Source organism: Mustela nigripes, chromosome 1, assembly GCF_022355385.1.
Source record: "Mustela nigripes isolate SB6536 chromosome 1, MUSNIG.SB6536, whole genome shotgun sequence".
Classification (NCBI taxonomy): domain Eukaryota; kingdom Metazoa; phylum Chordata; class Mammalia; order Carnivora; family Mustelidae; genus Mustela; species Mustela nigripes.
The window spans coordinates 151,352,190-151,377,129 of NC_081557.1; the positions used below are offsets into that span (position 1 = coordinate 151,352,190).

General features: G+C 41.7%; 1 protein-coding gene across 4 annotated transcripts in view; it reads left to right on the forward strand.

Moving 5' to 3' along the window:
• Positions 1–24,940, forward strand: part of AFF1 (ALF transcription elongation factor 1) — a 208,766-nt gene that overhangs the window by 144,758 nt on the left and 39,068 nt on the right. For 2 of the 4 annotated variants that reach the window (XM_059375474.1, XM_059375488.1), the window contains 4 exons: positions 11,509–11,553; positions 16,764–16,850; positions 17,789–17,825; positions 21,113–21,164. In XM_059375474.1, the coding sequence (XP_059231457.1) occupies positions 11,509–11,553; positions 16,764–16,850; positions 17,789–17,825; positions 21,113–21,164 (221 nt within the window). The remainder of the gene's footprint in view (positions 1–11,508; positions 11,554–16,763; positions 16,851–17,788; positions 17,826–21,112; positions 21,165–24,940) is intronic. The other 2 variants (XM_059375482.1, XM_059375496.1) reach the window with 2 other exon arrangements.

The window sequence follows — 24,940 nt, forward strand, 5'->3', positions numbered from 1 at the left end:
CTAGTACTCACATTCATTTGTACATTTAGATGAAGTTTTTACAATTATGTATGTGGGGAAGACTATTCACTGTCCGTATTTTTATTTATTTAAAACAAATCTTAAGAACTAGATCCTAGGTTCCATAATGAAAAGATACTTTGTTTTAATAGAGATCTAAACAGAATTTCCAGACTATTTTAAGTAGTTTACTTAATATAAATTATGAGCTTTTATAAATTTCACACATTTTACTTTTTATTTGATAGAGATTACAAGTAGGCAGAGAGGAGGAAACATGCTCCCCGCTGAGCAGAGAGCCTGGTGTGAGGCTCCATCCTAGGACACTGGGATCATGACCTGAGCCGAAGGCAGAGGCCTAACCTACTGAGCCATCCAGGCACCCCAGTTTTACACATTTTAGAAAAATAAGTATTAATGATACTAAAGCAAATTAGGTAAAGTCAAAGTGCCTGGAAAGGAACAGTAAACATATTCATACTGATCTTTAAAAGTTCAGACTACTTCTGATGAGGTTTTATAAGTTTCAGTAATGATATTTAGGGTTCTTTTCATTTTTAGTTTGCTTTAGTTCATGAAAGACAAGGAAATAATTTGCCTATAAAAATTGGAGTTTACCTAAAGGTGAACTTTAAAAAAAAAATTTTTTTTTTTTTAAGATTTTATTTATTTATTTGACAGACAGAGATCACAGGTAGGCAGAGAGGCAGGCAGAGAGAAGGGGGGAAGCAGGCTCCCCACTGAGCAGAGAGCCCGATGCGGGGCTTGATCCCAGGACTCTGAGATCATGACCCGAGCCAAAGGCAGTGGCTTAACCCGCTGAGCCACCCAGGTGCCCCAAGGTGAACTTTTAAATCAGGGATATTAGCTTTTTTTTTTTTTTTTTTAAAGATTTTATTTATTTATTTGACAGAGGGAGATCACAAGTAGGCAGAGAGGCAGGCAGAGAGAGAGAGAGGAGGAAGCAGGTTCCCTGCTGAGCAGAGATCCCGATGCGGGACTCGATCCCAGGACCCTGAGATCATGACCCGAGCCGAAGGCAGCGGCTTAACCCACTGAGCCACCCAGGCGCCCTTAGCTTTTGTTTAATAAGTGAATTGGGGTATCACCCCATCTTCCAGGCTTCCAGCTTTCTTCAGTGTTCATCCCTAGAATATTTCTTGATGTCCTCTCTCAAGGAGACACATGCTTTTCCTTACCCCAACACAATCATGTCTGATGTACCCCCTCTCCCACTAGTCATGATCTCCTGTTCACTTTTAGATCTGAAACTTTGCCTGGAGAAATTCACATCTCCATACTCTTTGAGTAAAGAAAATCTGATGGGGTTTGGTGGTGGTGATGAAATTTTGTTGTAATATATTTTTTTTAATTGAGGATTTCTGTATTTTAAGATAGTGTTGTTCTGTGAAGATGTCTGTCTGGAATGTTACAAGTGAGAGCAAACATATTGCTTCTAGTATATAGGAAAAAGAATTTGCCTAAAATACTCATACTTTTTGGTAAGTTCATGTTTCTGAATTTTGTCAGAGATGCCATGAAATGACAAAAGCAAATTTGTTTCACAAATACTACTTGCTCATTTGTGTTAGTCCAGAATTATGCTGAGGTCTTGGGAGACACAGAGATGAATAAACCCCTACACCCCATCAAATAAGAAACGAGGCTGTGGAAAACAAATGAAAACACTAAGGCTATCTTTCAGAGTTGAAGGTAGGGAGTGAAGGAGTAAGGAGACTTCCAGAAAAGGCCTGCCAGTGTTTGTGACACCTCTGTTTCCACACGACCACTCTTTCTAGAGCCTCCAATATAAGTAGAAAGCATGATCTTTCCATAGTAAATTTTTGGTGATGATAACTGTAGGTGACCTATAGACATCCCTCATCATTTAAAATGATTTTGTCCTTTATCATGGTCTTCCCTTGAAAAATTTATTTGGAGAGCTATAGATAGAGATTTCTGCAATTGGCGTGATGTTAATTGTGGTAGCCTTCATGTGTGGCAGACAGTTTGGCATTTTTAAAAAAGGGTTCCAAGGAAATGTGAGTGATTCTTTGCTACATATTAGAGCATTTTAAAGTCTATTCAAAACCTTTCCATAGGGGCGCCTGGGTGGCTCAGTGGGTTGAAGCCTCTGCCTTCGGCTCAGGTCATGATCCCAGAGTCCTGGGATCGAGCCCCACATCGGGCTCTCTGCTCAGCAGGGAGCCTGCTTCCTCCTCTCTCTCTCTCCCTGCCTCTCTGCCTACTTGTGATCTCTGTCTGTCAAATAAATAAATAAAATCTTTAAAAAACAAAAAAACAAAACCTTTCCATTATTTGAAGATATTTGGGGAGCTACAGGAGGGTGTTTAATTTTTTAAAATTTAACAGTTAAAGTTGGCTTGCAATTTACCAAATACTATTACACTGTTAAGAGTGCCCTGTTCTGGGCTACCTGGGTGGCTCAGTGGGTTAGGCCTCTGTCGTCGGCTCAGGTCATGATCTCAGGGTCCTGGGATCGAATCCTGCATCTGGCTCTCTGCTGGGCAGGGAGCCTGCTTCCTCCTCTCTCTCTCTCTCTCTCTCTCTCTCTGCTTGCCTCTCTGCCTACTTGTGATCTCTCTCCGTCAAATAAATAATATCTTTTTTTTTTTTAAGTGCCCTGTTCTGTCTTCAAGCTCATTATCCCTCCTTCCATATTCACGATCTGTAGCTTCGTTTTTAAAAATATTTGTACCATAAGTGTGCCTGTAAATCTGTCTAGGGATCTTAAAAAGTCTTCTGAAATACTGGGTGTGGAAGTAGACGTTTAGATAGTTGCCCAAAGGGCATGATGCTTCTGAAACCTAATATTTCTAGCACCTTTATAACTTTCCAGCCTAAGTAGGCACACCCAAGCAGTATGAGCGTTTTCTTGTAATAGGCCTCGCTGTTGAGGGAATTTACTTTGTATTCACAGAATAAAATTAATTTTGCGTCAGAACCTTGCTCAGGCAGGCCTTTTGGTTTCCTTCTATAATCTGTCTCTTGGAAATGGGGATTATGGCATCTTCATGATAAATGCCTGCATTTGTTTGTATGGCATTAGCTTTAACATACATTGTCTTATTTCTTCCTCACGAGGTTTTGTGTACTTCGTATGTGGCTGCTCAGTATTTAAGTATTTGACTGATTCTAAAAAAGCAAACCCAAACAGTGCACCTCTTTCAAGGTCTTTGTAGGTTAGTTTGGGAAGAAAGAGTGAATTTAGTTAGTAGACCCTGGCCCGCGCCTTAACAGTAGTCCTGGATTTCCACAGGAACACTTCCCAGGCGCCGATGGAAGGCTGACCGCAAATCTGCGAGCAGCTCGGCGCACTACGCGCTAGCTGGAGCAAGCCCAGAGCGGTGAGGAAGAAGCTGGGAATAGATGCACATAGGTGTGTGTTTGGGAGAAGGAAAGTCACTCAGAGGAAGACAAATAGAATGTAAAGACAGGGGCGCCTGGGTGGCTCAGTGGGTTAAGCCGCTGCCTTCGGCTCGGGTCATGATCTCAGGGTCCTGGGATCGAGTCCCGCATCGGGTTCTCCGCTCCGCGGGGAGCCTGCTTCCTCCTCTCTCTCTCTCTCTGCCTGCCTCTCTGCCTACTTGTGATCTCTCTGTGTCAAATGAATAAATAAAATCTTAAAAAAAAAAAAAAAAAGAATGTAAAGACAAATGTGGCAGAAGACATTCGACTGTACTTTGAGAATATTTATCCCTATTTTTAAAAATCTCAGCCTGATTTTGTTTTTATTTATGAATAGATAATATATTTTGTGATACAGAATTTAAAGGATAAAAATATGTACATAGAAAAGCTTCCCACTGACACCCCCCACCCCCCAATTCTCCCTTCTGGAAGCAGCTGATGTGCCAGGCTTCTTCTCGTCCATATTCTCAGTGCTGTTTCAGGTATCATTAGTAACTCCACCTTCATCTTCTATTCCATTGTCTTGCCACTGATACAGATCCTGGCATTCACTGCACCTATTTTTTTTCCTTTTTCTTTTATGTTTATTGCTTAACAATACATCTTGGAGATTGCCCCCAAATCAGTACATGAAGATGGTCCTCATTCTGTCATAGCTGCATAGTACTTCTGTGTAAGGGGCACGTATTACAGTTTTCTTAGCCAGTTATCCCTAGATGGGCATTTAGATTGTTCCCAGTCTCTTACTATTTGCAAACTAGGCTGAAGTGACTAACTTTGTACAGATGCCTGTGTGTACACTTCAAAGTTGGTCCACCTAGAAGCCACATTGCTGTGTCAGAGTACAGAAAATTAGAATTTGGGGGCTTTTGCCTAATTGGGGTCTTCCAAAGTTGTGACCCGTTACCCTGCCACCAACCAGTGTATTAGAGTGCCTGTTTCCTCATAACTAGCTTATAGACACAGTATTGTCAGTTTTTTGTTTTGCCAGTCAGATAGGTGAAAAATAGTTTTCTAAGAGTAGTCCTAATGTTTCTAAGGAGGAAACAATGCAAAAAACTTCCCTTTTGTCCCCAGTACGTTTATTTCCAGTAGTCTGTTACTTAAGACATTGACATATAATTTGGATGAACGAGTGTGTAAGAAGTCTCTAAAGCTAAAATCTGGAAATTTATTTTCATGTTCTGAGTTCTGAGCCTAAAAGCATACCAGCAGATGTGTATTGGTTAGAATTGGTAATACTATCCTTTTATCACCATCAGGAAATAGTCCCAAAGAACTTGAATCTCAGGCCGCATTAGAGAGCCAGTCCTCAGCAGGGCCAGAGCTAGAATCCAAGATCTTCTGGCTTCCTTCCCCTGCATGCTGCCTTTGTGCTCCCTGTGGTTCCTGGTTAGTGATAACTAAGGGTGTTTGAGAACAGCATTGTTACAAAAGTGCTGCTCTGTTGAAACTTGAGAGACTTATGATACAACATTGCGAAGGGCTTCCTGGTCTCAATGGTGAGGTAGAGTTCTTCCCCCTCCAGCTCTTTTCAGCTTACTAAAACAAACTTGAGTCATGCTTAGAAGACTTTTATGAACGTATTTTATTTTGATATCAGTGCATTTCCGTATGCTTAACAGTGTCAGTCCAAGAGGAGTGAGAAATCAGAACGAGGCCCGCGTTGATGCCTTTTCTGGTCTGACGCACCTTTAGTGCTAAGAGGCAGTTAGATCTGAATCCCAGAGTACTGCTTTGCACGAACAGAGGCAAAACATTGTTCTTAAAAAAGTGTGTTTGGTCATGCATAGGACAACTGGAATCACGTCCCCTCCTTAAAATGCTAAAATGTGTTTGTCCCTTGCCCAAATGTTGGAGGTGTTTGGAAAGGTAGTTTTAACTGTTGTGAACCCAGCCTCAGCCAGTCCAGAGCATTGTGTGACTTCGGACATGTACCTTAATTTCTCCAAAATTCAGTCTCACTTTAAAAAGTGGGATAATACGTACCACGGAAGTTGATAGAATTGGAGTGTTATACAGAATTCCCTCAGAGATTTTTTGTTGTTGTTGCCAAGTGTAATTGACACACAATATTAGTTCCAATTGTACAACATCGTGATTTAACCTTTATATACATTATGGAGTGATCACCATAATAAATCTAGCTACCATCTGTCACTATACAAAGTTGTTACCTGTTATTAACTATATTCCCTATGCTGTACATTGCATCCTGTGTCTTATTTATTTTATAACTGGAAGTTTGTATCTCTTTATCCCTTTTTCTCAGCCGCGCCCCAACCCGCTTCCCCTCCTCTGGCAACCAAATTGCTCTTTGTATCTGTGAGTTTGTTTCCTTTGTTAAATACTTCCTTTTTCTTTTTTATTTTTTTTTAAGATTTTATTTATTTATTTGACAGAGAGAGATCACAAGTAGGCAGAGAGGCAAGCAGAGAGAGAGGAAGAAGCAGGCTCCCTGTTGAGAAGAGAGGCCAATGTGGGGCTTGATCCCAGGACCCTGAGATCATGACCTGAGCCGAAGGCAGAGGCTTAACCTACTGAGCCACCCAGGTGCCTCCCCATTTTTTTTTAAATTTTTTTTTTTAAAGATTTTATTTATTTATCAGAGAGAGAGGGGGGGAGAGAGCGAGCACAGGCAGACAGAATGGCAGGCAGAGGCAGAGGGAGAAGCAGGCTCCCTGCTGAGCAAGGAGCCCGATGCGGGACTCGATCCTAGGATGCTGGGATCATGACCTGAGCCGAAGGCAGCTGCTTAACCAACTGAGCCACCCAGGCGTCCCCCCATTTTTTTTTTTTTTTTTTGTAAAGATTTTATTTATTTATCTGTCAGAGAGCACAAGCAAGTACAGTGGCAGGCAGAGGCAGAGAGAGAGGCAGGCTTCCTGCTGAGCAAGGAGCTGGTTGTGGGACTTGATCCCATGACCCTGGGATCACGACCTGAGCCGAAGGCAGTGGCTTAACCAACTAAACCACCCAGGTGTCCCCTGCCCCATTTCTTAATTGGATTGTTTTCTGGATGGTAGTCTTGAGTTCTGTGTGTATTTTGGGTGTTAATCCCTTATTGATTATATCATTTGCAAATATTCTCCTCTCCCATTCAGTAGGTTGTCTTTTGTTTTGCTGATAGTTTTCTTTACTGTGCAGAAGACTTTTAGTTTGATGTGGTCCCATTTATTTATCTTTACTTTTGTTCTTGCCTGAGCAGACAGATCCAAAAAAGTACTGCTTAGACGATGTCCAAGAGATTACTGCCTGTGTTTTTTTTTCCCCCCAGGACTTTCATGTTTTCCGGTCTTAGATTTAGGTCTCTAATCCATTTTTTAGTTTATTTTTGTGTATGATGTAAGAAGGTGATGCCGTTACATTCTTTTGCATGTAGCTGTCCAGTGTTCCCAGCACCATTTGTTTAAGAGACTTTTTCCCATTGTATATTCTTGCTTCCTTTGTTGAAGATTAATCGACTGTACCAGCATGGGTTTCTATTTCTGGACTCTGTTCTGGTCTCTTGGTCTCTGTGTCTGTTCTTGTACCAGCACCATATTGTTTTTCTTACTGTAGCTTTGTAGTATAGTTTGAGATCAGGGAGTGTGATACCTTCAGCTTTGTTCTTCTTTCTCAAGACTGCTTGGGCTGTTGGAGTCTATTTTGGTTCTGTACAAATTCCAGTACTGTTTGTTCTAGTTCTGTGAAAAATACTGTTGGTATTTTGGTTTGATACCATTGATTTTGATAGATGACACTGAATCTGTGGATTGATTTGGGTAGTATGAATGTTTTATTTTTGGGTAGTATGGGCATTTTAACAATATTCTTCTAGTCCATGAGCATGATATATCTGTTTATTTGTATTATTTTCAGTTTCTTTCATCAGGGTCTTACAGTTTTCAGAGTCTTGGTCTTTTACTTTCTTGTTTAAATTTATTCCTAGGTGTTTTGTATGGGTTTGTTTTTGGATGTAATTATAAATGGGATTGTTTTCTTTCTTTTTTTTTTTTTTTAAGATTTTATTTATTTGACAGAGATCACAGGTAGGCAGAGAGGCTGGGGTGGGGGGTGGGGAAGCAGGTTCCCTGCTGAGCAGAGAACCAGATTTTGGGGGGAGGGGTTTGAGTTCCAGGACCCTGAGATCATGACCTGAGCTGAAGGCAGAGACTTAATCCACTGAGCCAGCCAGGCACCCCCTGGGATTGTTTTCTTAATTTCTCTTTCTGATGGTTACTAGTATACAGAAATGCAACAGATTTATGTATATTATTTTGTATCCTGAAGCTTTACTGAATTCATTTATTCTAATAGTTTTCTGGTGAAGTCTTTAGAATTTTCTATATATAGTATGTCATCTGCAAATTGGGACAGTTTTACTTATTTTCCAGTAAATAAGTAAAACTTTTGTTCTTTGTCTGATTGCTGTGCCTAGGACTTCCAGTTACTCTGTTGAATAAAGTGGCAGGAGTAGGCATCCTCGTCTTAGAGGAAAAGCTTCTAGCTTTTCATAGTTGAATGTAACATTGGCTGTGGTATTTCATTTTTATGTTTCTGTAATGAGGGCCAGATCTACAATTGATGGGGAAATTTAGTGCAGTCTCCCTGCTCCTGCTCCCCAAGCCAATGCTGTTGCATTTTACAATAGATGGTATCAAATAGAGGAAATAATAGTAGGTAAAGAGGTTAATGCCGTGCCAGGTACAATAGGTATTCAGTGAGTAGCTGCTGTCATTTTATTTTTAGTTGAATAGAATTACGGTTCCTGTGTTAAGGCCATACCCTAGTGAGAAAACGAGGTCAGTCTACACACAGGACACCAGATTCGGGAGGTAGCCACAAGTCGGTAGGAGGGCAGAGCTGTGCTCCCCGAGGAACCTAGAGGTTGAATGTGGGATTTGTGGTTGTAGTCCCCATCTGTACACTGGGAGCAGGAGCTGGATGAGGAAGGGACCTGCAAAGTAGAACTTCCTGATTCATGCAGCTAGCAGAGATTTTCCTTGTTGTTGCTTTTTGTCACCTCTTCTTCCTTGGGGAGGTCTTAACCTGAAGATCTTCAGCCTTAACTAGGCTGTGCTTTAGAGAGGCTTAGTGTTTACTTCCTCTTGGGCTGCAGTGTTTGTTCCAGGGAGCGTGGATTCTCCCAGCAGGAATGGCAGAGCTCAGTGGGAGACCCTGTGGCCAAAGTGGATTTTAAGTAAGGGATTGGGCCATAATGGTTTGTTGAACTTGCCCTCCCCTTTTGGAAGGTCTCCTTTTGGCAGCAGACTTGGAGGTGCCAGACTGTACTTGATGAAACAAGGGAGCCTGTCCTTACAGATCTTTCTCTGCAGACACATTTGAAACACATGCACTCTTAAACTAGAGTCTAATTTGGATCGGCGGAAGAGTAAAGATCAGAATCTCAGGTAGATGGAACATTAAAATGGACTCCTGTTATTGAGACTATCTTGGAACCTCCCCTCTGTTAAATAGTTAAATATCATTTTAAAAATACATGTTGGTACTCACAGAGGTATTTAAGAGTGAAGGGGCATTAACTCTGTCTGACTTACTCTTAAAAATGGTTTAGGATAGATGGGTGGGAGAGAAAAAAATAAAAAACAAATGTGGTAGGATGCTGACATTTGGGGAATCTGGGTGAACGATTTGTGGGAATTTTTTTTCTATTTTCTATTTTCACAACTTTTCTCTAAATACAAAATTATTTCTAAAGAACAAGTTGAAAATATCTTGAGCATCTTTCCATGCAAGCCCGTACATTGACATTATTATTTTAATTCTCTGTAGCACACTGCTGTGTGCATATACTGTGAAGATCTAGATTCCTGTTTTTGGGTATTTGATTATTTCCAGTTATTTGCTATTACAAACAGTGCTGCTCGGAGGTCTTTCAATATGTTAATATCCTCATGTATTTGGAATGGAATCCCTGCACTTTGTTGAAATATTCCCACTCTCATAGTGCACCTAATAGGAAAAAATCAACAGTAAATGAAACAAATTAAACGAATAAATGCTTGAACACTAAGACCTTATTTACAATTTTAAATGGGTTAAATGGGTTAAAGTTTGTCCACTTAGCAATATTTATCTTATCCAGATACTAATAAATTCTGAGCTTTAGAAAAATTTCTTTGGTTCTGCTTCATCTCATGTAATAAAGCTTTAGGGAAAAAATCTTTTAGTGACATGAAGCATCTTGGCTAAGTGTTGACTCCTTGAGTAATTACGAAGATTGGAAGGTCTTTTATTAGCATCCTGAAGTTAAAGCCTTCACATCGCATTCTGTCAGAAGCAGTGGGCAAATCTTTTTCTCTCTCATTCCAACATGCTTCACTATTTCATTGATTCCCAGACATGTTGATTGGATTCCTGTTCGTCTTCCAGGAACAGATGGGGATGAGGGGACTGTTTGACCAGGGTCGGTAGGAATATGCTATATGCTTTATTGTATTGATTCACCTTCAACTTATAATTGTTATTTTTCCTGATGATACATGTGAAAAATTGAAACCATAGACTATTCTTACATTTTACTCTCAGGTCAAAACAGCATTCAGTTCTGTTTCTGACATTTGTACTGAAAGGTTTGGTTATTAGTGTTTGGCCCAATTTTTAGGCATCTCTTAATGGTTTTGAAAAAACCAAAAAGCAGGTAAGGAAATGTAGTTAGTAACATGCAGAATGCCTAAAGGCAGATCTGATAGGACATCAAGGTATACCCTTGATTCTTTGGTTATACCTTCTAACTTCCTCAAAAATATCAAAGTGCAAACATTTCAACACAATTGTTTCCATGAAATTTACAGGTTTTAAGAACAGACCCAGTCAGGGTAAATCACATTTGAACATTGACATGCCTGTTCAGTTTGATTCCATGACAGTGTGAGTGTTGTGTGCTCTTTTCTTTCCTTTTCCCTTCATCCTTAAACTGGAGTGGTGAGTTAATGAATCCTAGATCAGGAATTGGTATTAAATTACACTCAGATTAGAAATGAGAGCCGGAAAAAACCCCTTTCTTCTCCTCTCCAGCTGTGAGGCAGGTATTGGACCCAACGGACTGGGAAGACCAGTGCTTTATGCACACAGTAGTGGCAGTCACAGGAAGGGTGTGTGTTGTATAGAACTTGCCCAGGGCACTTGGCTCTGAATTTACACAGAACAATCCAGTGAATCCATCCTTTTCCAGTGAAAAGGAGGAGGTCATGGGTTTTGTTTCATGTGTCTAGTTAACAAAAAATGGTTGGGTTTTTGTTTGTTTGTTTGTTTGTTTTAGTGTTTTTTGTTTTACTTTTTCATTTTCTTTGCACTTAAAGATACAAAGACTGTAAAAATGACTTTTCCTAGACACTGGCTATGGTGGTGATAGCGTGGTAGCAGCTGTCATTTGTTTAGCTGAGAATCAGGAAGAAGTGTAAGTAGTAGATCTTTCATAGAGGCCACTAGGAAAACTCCTCTCTCCCTAGGGTCTTTGTCTGGGGAAATGGGGGGCATGTTTTTGTGTATGTGTGTGTATACATGTGCATATATACTGTGAAATGCTGACTTGAAGGAGGGGTAGAGACATTAGAATGAATGTCATTTTAAAGACAGTCTTTGACCAGCTAGATTATTACCCAGAAAATCTAAACTATCCTTGATTTGGTGTTCCCCTCTTTACTGTGGGCTCAGTTGGGTGTCCACATGATTTTCATCACTGTGTTCATTTCCCTTGGCTGGCTGGACAGATGTTACTACGGAGCAGGCTGTGACCCCTGTTTCCTGTCTTTCTGCCTCCACTTTCGTTATGTCTGTTGTTCCTCTAGATTTACTGATTTTCTTTAAGGTATATGTTTTCCTTTGGAAATGTTGACCTGAGGGTCCAAATTAGTCTCAATTTGTCTCCAGCAGAAGCATTTCCCCACGGATGAAGTCAGGTTGGTCTCTGGTCTTGTTTGCTCCAGAATGTGAAGCTCCTACTACTCCGCCAGTGAAAGGTCACCCTTGTAGCAGTGTTGCTGGATGAATACCAGCACCCACTAGTACCATTTCTTGAGTTGGATTTTATTTGTGCTAAGCTTTTCCTTCTTTCCCCTCCCCCACTTTTAGCAGACCTACTCCAATGAAGTTCATTGTGTTGAAGAGATTCTGAAGGTGAGTTCCTTTACTGTTTCTCCATTTGAAGAAATACTGAAGGAAGTAGATGGATATCCATTGACTTTGACTTTAATGAACAGTTTCCATTCCAAACCCCTTCAAACAGTTTCCCTCCTCACACCCTCCAATGCAAAATAAACCAGAATAGGAACAGAGGGTCTCTTAAGAGCCTAATGGAGTCTCTGACAGATTCTATTAATTAAAGTGAAGTCTACAAGCTGCAAGGCATTTGGATTAGAGTTTCAAGACCTCGCTCAGGTTTTTCTGATGGTTATTCATAAAGACCCAAAGAGTGGCTCACTTCTCAGGAAGAAAAGGCCTCTTTATTTAACCTCTTTATTTAAGGGGTTAAATAGTGCTGGATGTATCCCTCTTGGTATTTTGTAGGTCACACCCGATAGGTATGGCCTCATTTTTAGTGAGGCCATGGATTTTTAAAGGAATTTTTAAAAAAACAGTAGAAAGTAAATGGACATCTGTAAGCCTACCATGAAGGGTTATTTTTCACTCTTGTTTCTTGAGATGGTGCCATGAACAGTTGTACTGCTTCTGCAGATACATCATTGAACCTATCATGTGTGGGTTCAAGGCTTTTTGTACAAGGACAACAAATGCCTCCTAGAATTCAGCTCCAGGAAACAATAAATCCATTCTCCTCATGAACCAGCATGCTTTCTTTTCATCAGAGAAGAATTATATAAGTTGTTGAGTTTCCCATTTGGGCTTTAATTTCCAGGAAATCTAGAGCTAAATTTAATGCCCCCCAAGTACTGTAATAGTAATAACTGAGGGTTTTGTTTATTTCTCATCCTTTTTCTTCAGCCTTTAACATTCCTCTGTGTGGGATTTAATGATATTCTTGCTTTATCTTTTACTATAAGTTTTCTGATTTTATTTTTGAAGTGGAAATATACATGACGCATGGACCTGTTCATTTGTGTCATCACTGCTCACTTTCCCTCAAAATACATGCTTGCCCAGTTGTTTCCTTTAATTTTCCACCCGATCTCGTCTGATCTCGGAAACTAAGCAGGGTCAGGCCTGGTTAGTACTTGGACGGGAGTCTGTTGTAAAGTAAGGTGGAACTGAACCAAGTTTTTGTTTTTGTTTTTTTAAAAAAGATTTATTGATTTATTTTAGAGAGAGAGTGCGATCAGGGGATTTGGTTTGGTAGAAGGAGACGGAGACTCCTCCCAGAGCCCAGTGCGGGGCTTGATGTCAGGACCCTGAGATCACTATCTGAGCTGAAACCAAGGGTCTCAGACATTCAACTGACTGCGTCCCCCAGGCGCCCCTGAAACCAGTAATTCTATAGCTTACCTTCTCACTTGGAAAAATTTTGACTAAGGTAGTGCCTGCCCAGATGTTTAGAAAGTATAGAAAGTAGTCCCATCGTTTTTTTTTCTTTGTCCCCTACTTTTGAAGTTAGGATCTTCTGAGAAAGAAATATCTCTAAGAAAACATGCTTTGTACTGCTAGAATTGAGCAGTATTTCTGAAGCAACTCGAACGATTAATAATAAACAGGTTATCTTGATCAAGCTTTTGTTTCATCCTTTCCTTCTGGGATTTCTGAAATCCTTTGGTATGATGAGTCATAAGAACAACAGATGACTTAGTTATAAAATAAGGTTTAGCATTTTCTCTGAAAGTGTATGTGATTTGTTTTATAGTTACTACAAAAGTAAATGCAACAATGTAGATAAGTTTGTCTTCTGTATATGTCAAATGCTACTCTTAGGTTTTGATGTGGGTTAATATATTACTTGTGGAATCCCTTAATTAGGATGATGGTATTAGAGCACCAGATGAACAATTTTAATTTAATAAACCCATTTAATAAACTCTCCACCTCTCAGCCAACATCACTTTGATGGGTTCTTCCTTACCTGGAAATACATGAAAGTGAATGGTTAATGCAGGCAACCAGAGGAGTATTTTCATTTGTAAATTGTACAGAAACCAGACAGAAGGCTGTCCTGGACTGAGGAGGGGCACAGGCCTTTGCATAGCAGAGACTTGTTGGAGTCTGTGCCCTTTCTTTTCTCCTCTCTTTGGAGCTCCAGCTACATCATGTGTACTGCCCTGAGCCTCGGTTTCCTTGCTAGTAAATTGAAGGCCCTGGGCTAATAGATGATCTCTGGTGTGTGATCTAGCTCCCTTGCTAGTAAATTGAAGGCCCTGGGCTAATAGATGATCTCTGGTGTGTGATCTAGCTCCCCCTCTCTTACCGATATTTTCCTCTGCCTCATGGTCCTTGTTCTTCTCTTGTACGAGCAATCTATGAAGATCGCCAAGAATCCTAACACAAATCTTTCTGATGGGCAATAGAAGCAGTAAATAGTTCCCTAACGGAAAAAAATCAGTCGTAGATGATAGATACTGTTTGGTTCTCTTGGTGGAAATATTAAAAATGGAAGTGTTTTAATGAAGGGTAGGGGGTGGCCTGTGTTTCTGAAGGCTAATGGGGTAAGGAGATACCAGATAGACACTACTAGAAACTAGGAATTGGTCCCATATGAGCTCCAGACAGGGCACTGTGCCCTCATGTCCTCAGTGGGTGTATGGAAACAGCTTGTGTCCCCTTACAGTGTGATGCCCTGGGCAGCCTCCTGGGAAAATCAATGCAGTTCTCGGGGACATGACCTCGGTGTAGCCTCTCAGTGACGCTGTGACAGTCAATGGCAACACTAGCGTTCATTCATTCATTTATGCAACAAATGCCCACTAAGCCTCAAATACTTTCCTTGGCACTGGGGATTCTGTATGAAGAAGACTTGAGTTCTTATTCTAAAGGGGATTGTGGGGAAAGATAATTATGTAATAAAAATGTCAGGTATTGCTAAGTACTGAGTCCTACAGCAGGTGAATGAAGAGGAAAGAATACAAAAAACCTTAGAGGTGGGAACAGGTCGGTATATAATAGAAGAGCGTCAGGAGCTAGACGGTGTATCTAGAGCAGAAGGAGCAAGGTGGAGAGTGAGAAGCTATAGCATCCATGGTGCCTGGAAGCCAAGACTGAGGCAGGTGTGATGATAAGTTATTGCTAAGGTAGGTAGCACATTCCTGGCCTTGCATGCAATTCTGGGCAGCCTCCTCACCTTATGGCCGCAATTCTCCTAAGGCCTAACTCCCTCCAATAAGCTAGGCATTTAGGGAAGTATATAAATTCTTTCAGACTCTTGGCAAATAACTTAGGGCCTGAAAGAATTTATGCACTTTCCAACGGCCTAATTTAATAGCTGGGGCAGCCTTGGGCATTGTGAGTACAATAGACATTTTCTGGGAATAATTGGTGACTAAAAGTCATAGATACCATTGGGATTCTAAAGAAATTCTTGGAAAACGAAGAGAGGGGATACTTTCAAACACTTCAATTAATTGCATTTTTACATTGTAGCAATATAATGATCCCATTCCTTAAAGGATATTAAATTAAATAAAACAGCAGGGAGCTGTCTTTGGTGCAGTATTGAAATTCTTGAGAAACTAGACTTAATTAGAAGTTAGGATGCTTTTAATTTATTAAGTACTTTCTATGACCATGTATCTAGACACTACATAAGTTATTGCCCCTCGGGAAAATAAGTGGTCTTAGTTCACCTTTCACTGAGAACAGGTGCCAGAGGGCTCAGGCACCTCAGGTTCCCTAGGGCTGGTAAGGATCAGAGTTCAGATTCCAGTCTGGGATTTGAGGACAGAATTCTTCCTTTGTGCTGCACAAAACAGAGGGTTAGTCTGTGGGCAGGAGTATGTCTTCACCTTTAGCAAAAATTAAGAAAGCTAGCCTTAGAGACTTTGCTTATCCCTGTGGCAGGTCACTTATGTCTGTCCTGGGGTGATAACAGCCCAGAGAGTGGCTGTGGGGAAAGGCAAGGGAGAAGGTGCAGAGGTTGGGAATGGAAATACTGCTAGAGATCCATCTCCAGTTGTTCAAGTATCAGGTGGCATTTCTGTGGTAATGGAGAGGTTATCCGCACTCTGAAAAGAGTGTAGTGTTCTGTAATATACTGTGTTGTACAAGTGAAGTAATTCAGCACAGTCTGGGGTCATCAGCTTGCTGGTAGGAAGTTGCCTGTCCATCGTTAAGCCAGTTTCCCAGGCAAGTGTGACACATGTGGGAATGAACTTCTTGCTCTTAGACCGGAGGAGCAAACCCATGCTGTGTGTTCTCAGCCATTAGCCTGATCCAGTCATTCTGGCTCTGTTTTCTCATCTATAAAAATGAAGGGGTTGAGGGACACCTGGGTGGCTCAGTCAGTTAAGCATCTGCCTTCAGCTCAGATCATGATCCTGGGATTGAGACCCATATCGGGCTCTCCACCCAGGAGGGAGTCTGCTTCTCCCTCTGCCTGCTGCTCCTCTTGATTGTGCTCTCTCTCTCTCTGACAAATAAATAACATCCTAAAAAAAAAAAGGAGTTGATATGAATGATCTCCAATGCCATTTTAGTGCTTTACCAAAGTGTGTGTGCACATGCATGCGTGTATTTGTGATTAGACATGTTTAATCTGACCCATTTCCCCCCAGTTTTTTAGCAAACGGACTATTAAGTCATGAGTGTGCTTAGAAAAGAAGAATTCATGTCGATAAATATATTAATTTGTGAGGGAGAAATCTTGCCTCCATGAAAATAGTGAATAGAAGTGAAACTTCTATTACTGGAAAGGGAAGGTAATTTTTTAAGGCCCCTTCCTCCAAAAAAAATTTTTGTATGTACTAATAGTGTGTATCAGGGGAGGGTCAAATCCATTAAAACTCTCCCAAGTGGAACAAGTGACCTGAATTACTTGTTTGCTTAAGTCAAACAGGAAAGTTCTTCTTCCTTTGAACTTAAATAATTCCAGGAAATGCAATAAAGAAGCTGAAGGAGAAAGAAAGCATTGAGTAGAGACTCCATGCTCCCAGTTACATAAGCTCTGTTAATACCCATTACTGTTTATATGCTTTATACAGTGTTAAGACCGTCTATGTTCTATATTCTCGATTTTCTCCTTTGAACTGCTTTCTCTTTGGTGAGTTGGAGGTTTTCAGCATTTGAACATAACCCGTTAAGTAGGAGACTTTTAAAAAGTAAAATAACTTTTAAGATTCCACTTTTTATTTACCACCAGTGCACTTTACATTCAGTTTAAAAAGTTAACTTACGTAGCAATAAGTGTTCTATTTATAATTTACTCTTTCTTTCTTTTCCAAATCTCTTTCCAGGAAATGACCCACTCATGGCCGCCTCCTTTGACAGCAATACACACGCCTAGTACAGCTGAGCCCTCCAAATTTCCTTTTCCCACAAAGGTAATCCCTTCCAAGTACAGCAGGCACTGTATCCACACCCGTTCAAAGTCTGAAGTATTGTTATGAGCTAGATTAATCTAGTACTGACTGTTGAAATCTTCACAGATTAGGTTAAATTTGCCACTCATTTAGCTTCTTAAAGTGCTTCATAATGTTTTTAAACACTTCACTCTCCAAACTATGTAAGAACATCTTATATATATTTGTACAAGGTTTTGTAGCTTATGAAAGTTTTGGGGGCTTTTCAGTCAATTCTCTCATTTGAGTCTTCTTACTTAGACATGGGAAAACAGAAGTCCAGGGAAAGTAAGCAAGGTAGTTGTCTGATTCCTCATCCGGAATTTAGGTACATGTGTAACACGTAGATCTTAGACTTCTCATGCCTCCTAATTTTCTTGAGGTTTGCTGTGATCATCTACGTTAGTGCTGGTTTTAATAACAAGTGGATCAGTTGCTGACTTGGATGTTTCCATTGAAGTCGTTTTGAGCAGTGTGTTTTAAACACTCCCATTTTCCTTTGCTTATTTGTACTTTGGGATAAGCTTCAGGGTATAGAATAGCACCTTCAGATCTGTGTTCTGTCCAGGTTGGTATACATGCATACTGTTAATATATTAATGCTATTTCTTCCCATGATACTGTTTTCAAAAGAGGTTATATCTACCCAGACCTGAATTAGTCATATTAGATACTTTACATATTTTCTCATGATAGTTTTTTTAAATGTTGTTCTTAGTTACTGGCTTTAAGGTCAAACATTATACTTTATGGAAATAAATAAATAGATGCTTGCTCAACATCCAAGGAAAAATAAGTTCTAGGTAAGAATAGAAGAAATAAGTAATAAGTAGAAAAAATAAACCCCATTTATCAGTGTTTATCACAGTTAGCAATGATGCAGAATATTTTAATAACTAGAGATTTTTTTTTCTTTCTAGGATTCTCAGCACATCAGTTCTGCAACCCAAAACCAAAGTAAGTGGAGCTTTCATTGCATTGGAGACCAAAGCAAAGCTTTTGTTGTTTTAATATAAAAAAAAATAAAATGAAAAATAGCCCAGCACAGATGAGGGCTTCCTGTTCTGAAAGACTAGGAAGGGAGCACAAGCATAAAGCTGTTCTTTAGGTGGAATTTCAGATTGCTGCAAAGAGTTAATGATGATGTCCTGGTAAAGCACTTGACAAATATAATGTGTCATAATTATAACAAATACAGTTACTGATCTATCCACACATCATGAATGTGACTCTGAAAGCATTGCAACCCGGAAATGGTTGGGGTATTTTGTGTGGTTCTTGGTTTTTTGTTTTTTGTTTTTCAAGATTTTATTTAATTATTTGAGAGGTCATGAGAGATAAGCAGGGGGAGGGACAGAGGGACAAGCAGGCTCCCCATGGAGCAGGGAGGCTGATGTGGGGCTCGATCCCAGGACCGTGGGATGTTGACTTGAGCTGAAGACAGATGCTTAACCGACTGAGCCACCCAGCCACCCCCCACCTCCACTTTAAAAGATTTTATTTATTTGTTTGATGGACACAGAGAGAGAGGGAACACAAGCAGGGGAATGGGAGGGGGGAAGCAGGCTTCCCAGTGAGCAGGGAGCCCTATGCTGGGATCATGACCTAAGCCAAAGGCAGCCGTTTAACCACTGAGCCACCCAGGCGCCCCTGCAGTCATTTTGTTTATAAATATATGGTACATGTCCAAGTTCTGAAGTATTAGTCTTAAAAAAAAAAAAAAAAAGGACAATGAAGTAGGGTATGTAGGTATGTTGGGAGAAGGTTACACAGAGGTACTCCATGGAGATGACTCTTCCTCAAATCTCCCCACCTCCTTCTTTTCTCTCACTTATATTTATTCCCTGTATTTTTTACAGTTTAAATTGCAAGGATATGAGGAGAAGAGAAAAGATGAGGAAAGCAAGAAACAGAATATTCTTTCCTATAGAGCAGGGGTGGGCCCACCATATCCTGAGATATATCCTGAGAGTTGATCTGTTTGCAGCTGGTTTTTGTAAAGAAGGTTTTCTCAGGACACAGCCATGCCTGTTCATTTATTATGCAACAAGGTACAGCATGCAAAGTCTGAAATATTTGCTGTCCGACCTTTATAGAAAAAGTTTGCCATCCTCTGCTCTAGATACCGAATGAGACATTGCAAAAAGCTCATAACTGAATTTTCCCCCAAATGCAGAGAAAGAAACCTGATCATCTTGCCATAGTATTGTAAAAGCGGCAAAGTAAAATTAACAGAAAATAATGGCTTCTTGCAGAGATGGGGCATCTTTTTCTCTCAGCAGCTTGGCAGCCTCTCCAGAGACAGATAAGCAGTGGAGTGGCACAGGTCTCTGCTGAATGGCTGGCTCAGCTGTGTTCAGGCTTGCTGTATGCCCCTTTACCCCTTGCTGTCACTGCTCCCCATTTGCTAGGGCTGTCTGGCTGGTGGATCAGATGCCTCCCACTGGGTTACAGCTTTGATGATTGCTGACTCCTGGTTTAGAAAGACCTTTTAAGCCTTTAAATTGTTTGATTTCCCCTTTTAGCAAAATCTAGCTGAAGAGGAGCTGGTAAGCACTTTCTTGGTGGAGGATGGGTGGCCCTCTCGGCCAGCAGGTGGAGTAGTGTGGGCCCATCTCTCCTTGTTCCGAGGCATTTTCAGAGCCTGGCACGTCTCCAGTGGGTCTTGGCTCACTGTATCTATGCTTATCCTGTGGTTTTTCATGCTGCTGCCACTCTGTCTGTCCATGTTCCGGGGAACCTTGTTTATTTTGTGAGAGTCGGCCTAGTTGAACCCTGGAAAGGTCTAGTTGTATGTTGGATGAAGAGAGAATTATCCTAAGGTTTTGGAGTCTCTGGAGAATGTAGTATGCCTAAGGACAACCAGAGCCTTGTGGTGCTTCAAACCCTGTGAAGACCAGTATATGAGAGTCCCTGTGAGTGAGGAGAACTGTGACCTTAGCCCCTCCAGTGTGTAGTAGCCCTGAGGGGAAGCAGTTACAAACACCATGTAAGAGCTGCTGCCACCGTGAGGATGACGTGATTAATTGCAAGGTCTCCACATGACCCTTTGGGAAATCTCATTCAACCCCCTGCTACAAGGCTCCCGGATTTCCATTCCACTTCCCGTTCCCTATTATATCAAGCCTAAAGCAGCTTCCTCGAAGATAGTTTGTTGCCTCCACAGTTAATATTGCACGTTCCCTTCCAGGGAAGCTCCTAGGTTCTACCAGGTGGCACCACTAGTCTTTCTGAGGAGTCTGTCATGTCCCTGTTACTGGTGGTGTGTCATTGCCAAACAGAGTTATAACTTACTATCCTGGCATTCAGCACTCCCTAAATCTGACCTTCACCTGTCTTCCTATGGTGTCCACACATTTTGCACCCCATCCTTTACCGAGTCTGTGCCATTTTAAATCTTCCCTCTCCTAAGCCCCAGCTCGCACTGTCTCCTACTGAAGGCCATCCTCCCCCTCTCCCTTGGGCCAGCATTCTGTCAAAATCTCACCCATCTTTTGTGACACAGTTCATTTTGCTCCTTGTCTGACTTGCCTTCTTTTAGTCACTACCAGTAGAGAGACCATTCTTAGATTCCTGGGGCAGTTCATTTATGTGATTAATTTGTGTGTTCCTCTCACACTGCCCGCCATTGGAGATATTTTTGTGCCTGTCACATTCCTCAGTCACTTGCGAACTCATCGAGGATAGGGTCGAATGCCTTGCACATCTTGTGTCTACGAGGCAGTGTGAATAAGTGAATGGGGGGGGCAGGTGTTGAATAATGGGGGGACAGGTGAGAGGGAACTCACACTCTACAGAGGTCAGAGGCTGCAGAAAGGGAGTGCTAGTAAATCACTGATAGATGGGAGGGGCAGATGAGGTGGGAGTGAGAGCAGCCCTGTCCTGGGGCTTCCATGGGAGTCCCCCACTGCCAGCTGACATCAAAGAAAGTCACGTCTCCAGCATATAGGAAAGTTGCCAGCCATGGGGTAGGACGTGCTGCCAGCAGGGCTAGGATTTTTCGATTCTGAGCAAGTCGTCTTTCTAGAGGTAACATAAGTGGTATTCTATAATGGTGAGATTGTACCAAGTGCAGTGCATATAGCAGGCACCATGGTTGACTGAGTTGAAGTAGACTAAGTGTTCAGGTAGAAGAGGTGAGGACTGGGGTCAGGGGGACAGCACAAAAAAAGGGGGGATTTGTAACGAATAAACTCAAGAATGTATCTCATTGTGCTACTCTGATCATTTTCCTCCCCTCACAGAACAATATGATACATCTTCAAAAATCCACACTAATTCTCAGCAGGGGACATCGTAAGTAAAATGCTTTCGTTAATTAAAAGTTTATAACGTGACATCATTCATTTCCCATGTAAATCCATTGCTTGTATTTTTTTCTACTGCTTTCAAGTAATGACTTTCATAAACTACCGCTGCATTATAAAACAAAGCAGTGCCCTACATTTGTGCCTGGATTAAGTTCTTCTGCTGAAGGGTAAGGCACCAGAAGAGAGTTTGCTAAGGGGTTTTCTCAAAAGAAAGGCATTTGAGCCATTCTTTACATATTAACTGTGGAAAACAGAAGGTCTTAGCGTTATAAATTTCAGTCTTAAATAGCTTTTGCTGTGGAAAACAAATTTTAGGGATTGTGTACAATTTGAGTTGGGGTTTGTTTGTTTTTTTTTTTTTTTTGCCACTTTTTTGGCCTAGTTCTAAGTAATAAAGAACAAGTCATGTTGCCCAGCTGTTCTTTATTAAGGCCAAGTAAGTCTAGATACATTTGGGGTGTTTAGAACAGTTGAAAGTACATAAAAAAGGTTTTTAAGTCAGCGATTGAACCCACATTGTCATTTCTTGATGGTATTGAAGTAATACTTCTTTTCATCCGACTGCAAAAGGGTTTTGAGAACAAACTGATCCTCCTTCAGTATCTAATCAGTTGCTGACCGGGAGTTGCCAGCCTCCCAGGATGTCAGGGTAAAGCTCCAGCTGGGCTCTGGGTGCCACTGGTTCCATGTATCTCGGAAGGGCTCATTGCTGGGGGCTGGATATTTTGAAAAAACTGTGTCCTCGAGGCAGAGAGGATGTTTTATCTTTTAACTGTGACTGAATGTGGGACCCGGTTAAATCACTGCTCCCAAGCGCCAGATCCTCGATGTCCTGTTTCACTTCTCTATTGCAAAATAAGAAAAAGAGAACAATATGGCAATATCCTTTATGTTTTTTATAAAGATTAATTTATTACAGTTTGAAGGATGGACTTTTTGGTGCATTAATAAAACCTATTTCATTTGTGGTCCTGGCACATGGTGAGATTTTTGCTGCTTTTTATTGTCCTTTACCAGGAAAAAACAAAAAAGTTTTTAACCTTGTGTGCCTTTTCTTTCCTTTTTCTCCTCTCTTTCTTTCTTCCTTCCTTTTTAAATGTTACTGGCTCCTGAATTCTGGAATAAGGATGAGCTTTGTTAAACCATTTGCTGGCTGGTGGAGAACAGATACTGTGGCATGAGGGACCACAGTTGTAGCGACTCTGTGGAAGCTCGAACGTCCCCCCAGGTTTTACACCTTGTGCTCTCTGTAATGATTGGTAGTAAAGCCCTTTAACGGTAAAAGGCGCTTGTCTGTCTTTTGGAGCAGCAAGGAAGGAGGGATTGAAGAGCTTGCGTCCCCCTTGGCTGGAGGAAGAGAAGGCGGGGTTCCCCGCAGAGCAGTGTGTGGAGGCAGCAGCACGGAGGGAAGCCAGTGGTCGTGTCCTTGAGCCTGTGGGAAGAGGAGGAAAGGCCACTGGGTGGGAGCGGGACCCAGGAAGCCGCTTCAGACCTTGCAGGCCAACATCACACCCTCTCACACCCATTTCCATCAGCTTTCAGGCACTGGGAGTTGGTAGGGTCTTGAGCCATTTTCTGTGCTGGTTTTGCTCCTCAGAGAGCCAGGCCGTCCTCCTTCTGAGTTCAAGGCCTTGACTCCAAGGTGCCTGCAAGTGTGTGACAGCCGTGCTTCTTTGTGCTTTCTTTACAGAACTGTTCATTTGCCATATATAAAATCACCTGGAAAAGAGTTATTTGTTATGATCCTGGGAGACCGAAGGAGGGGAGGAAGGCTGGGCCCATAGAGGTGAAGAGGAAAGGGAAGCGTGACTGAGGAAAGTGGTAGCGGGGCTCTGGAGAGAAGGAGGGGGCTCTGGTTGTGGTTGGGTGGGCGGGGCTGCCGGGATGGATCCCGGAGCTTACCTCTGCGGAAAGAAATCACTCCTGTGTCCCAGTTAGTTTAGAAAGTGCAGTCCTGGTTTCAGACTTGGTATGTCCCATCTGTTAGTGCTCTGGGTCAGTCTGATCTAGTGTCAGCGTGAAGGCTCTTGGGCGTGCAGTGAAACTATGTGAGTGGCAGAGGGCCAGAGAGATGGTCTCATGCACTTGGAATGTCAGGGCGAAAAAATGTTCATTTTGGAATCATGTGTACTGTGGTTTTAAAAAATCAATCTAGGTCTTAATGCTTTTTCTTTCAGTTGCTAGTAGTTGGGAATCTTTTATAATATTGTTCTCTGGACTTGGTTCCAGGTGACTTGGAGATCTTCCCAAAAATTGCTTCCACTCCTCCTTTCGGGGCATAATTAGTGAACGCATGCCATGTGCCCGGTGCTGCTCTAGGTACTTGGAAGCAGTGGCCACTAAGACAGAATTCTTGTCTTCTGTGTCTTGTAACTTAATGTGGGGGCATGTCGTACAGACTAGGTGCTGTGATGGTGACAGGCTTGGGGAGCAAGCAGTTCTTTTGGGTGGTGGCAGTACTTCCTGGAGGGAGGTCAGGAAAGGTCTCACAGAGGAGGTGACATGTGATCTGGAGTCTGAGTGATGAGAGAGGAAGGCAGAGAATTTCTGCCACATCTAAAGGGGCTTGATAGATCTTGCAGCAGGCTCTGAAGCCATTTGAAAACATCAGGAGTTGTAATTCTTACAGTCAGTGACAACTTTGAAGTAGTTCCTTTGCCTTTGCAAAGCATGGTTTTGAGGGAGCCTGTGGAGGCCCATTTAAGTCTCACATTTGATCGTAACTGCTAATTTCCTGTAGTAAGTGACTGTAGACTAATTTAAAATGGACTGAAAGATTGAATATGGTTATTTTATTTTGTTTTTAAGATTTTATTTATTCAACAGACAGAGATCTCAAGTAAGGGGTAGAGGCAGGCAAAAAGAGGGGGAAGCAGGTTCCCCACTGAGCAGAGAGCCTGATTCAGGGCTCGATCCCATGACCACAGGATCACGACCCGAGCTGAAGGCCGAGGCTTTAACCCACTGAGCCACCCAGGCACCCCCATCCATGGATTTTAAATAGTCTTTTACACCTCTGGCAATTTTTACTTTATCGACCGAAACCGTGATTACTCTGTGTGTTGTCCCTTTCCCGTCTTGTTTGTTTATCATCTCCCATAGACCATCCCTCCGTGAATTTGAATAATGCCAGCCACTGTCCCCATTTGGACAGTTCCCCTCATACACAGTAGCACAACTTCTTGAGCTTTGCTTTTACAGCTTTTCATTTCCTATATGTGGAGCCTTCTCCATAATTTGTCGCCTTCCACCGGCTCCTGCAAAACATTTGCAGTCCTTATTTCCACCCTTGATCAAAAAAAGGAAATCACAGCCTAATTGAATTTTAGGTTTGGGGAATTACGTACGTCTGCTTTGGAGCCCAGCCTCTTTCTCTTTCTCTGCCCTCTGTTGCCTGTTCTATCCTCAAGTCAGTTTTCAGTTCGTGAGATTGTTCAAGTTCACACCTTCTCACATGTTCCGTTAGCGGTTTCTGAAAAGTATTACTTGCCATCTTATACGCACCTAATACCAGGGGTGTGACTTATTAATTACCATGATCTTGCCTTCACTTGCTCTTTCCCAAATAAAATGTATGGCCGAATTGGGGGAAATGCTGATCTAAAAAATCAGCTTATTTAAGGAGTTTTGGGGTTTGAATTGAGATGTTACAGACTATTGGCAGTGAAGTCTTTGGCAAGCCCAGGACTGGGGAATGGAAAAGGAATCAAGGCTTGTCTTGTGTGTCTTCACACAGTAACAATCGGGCTCTGAGTCACCGAA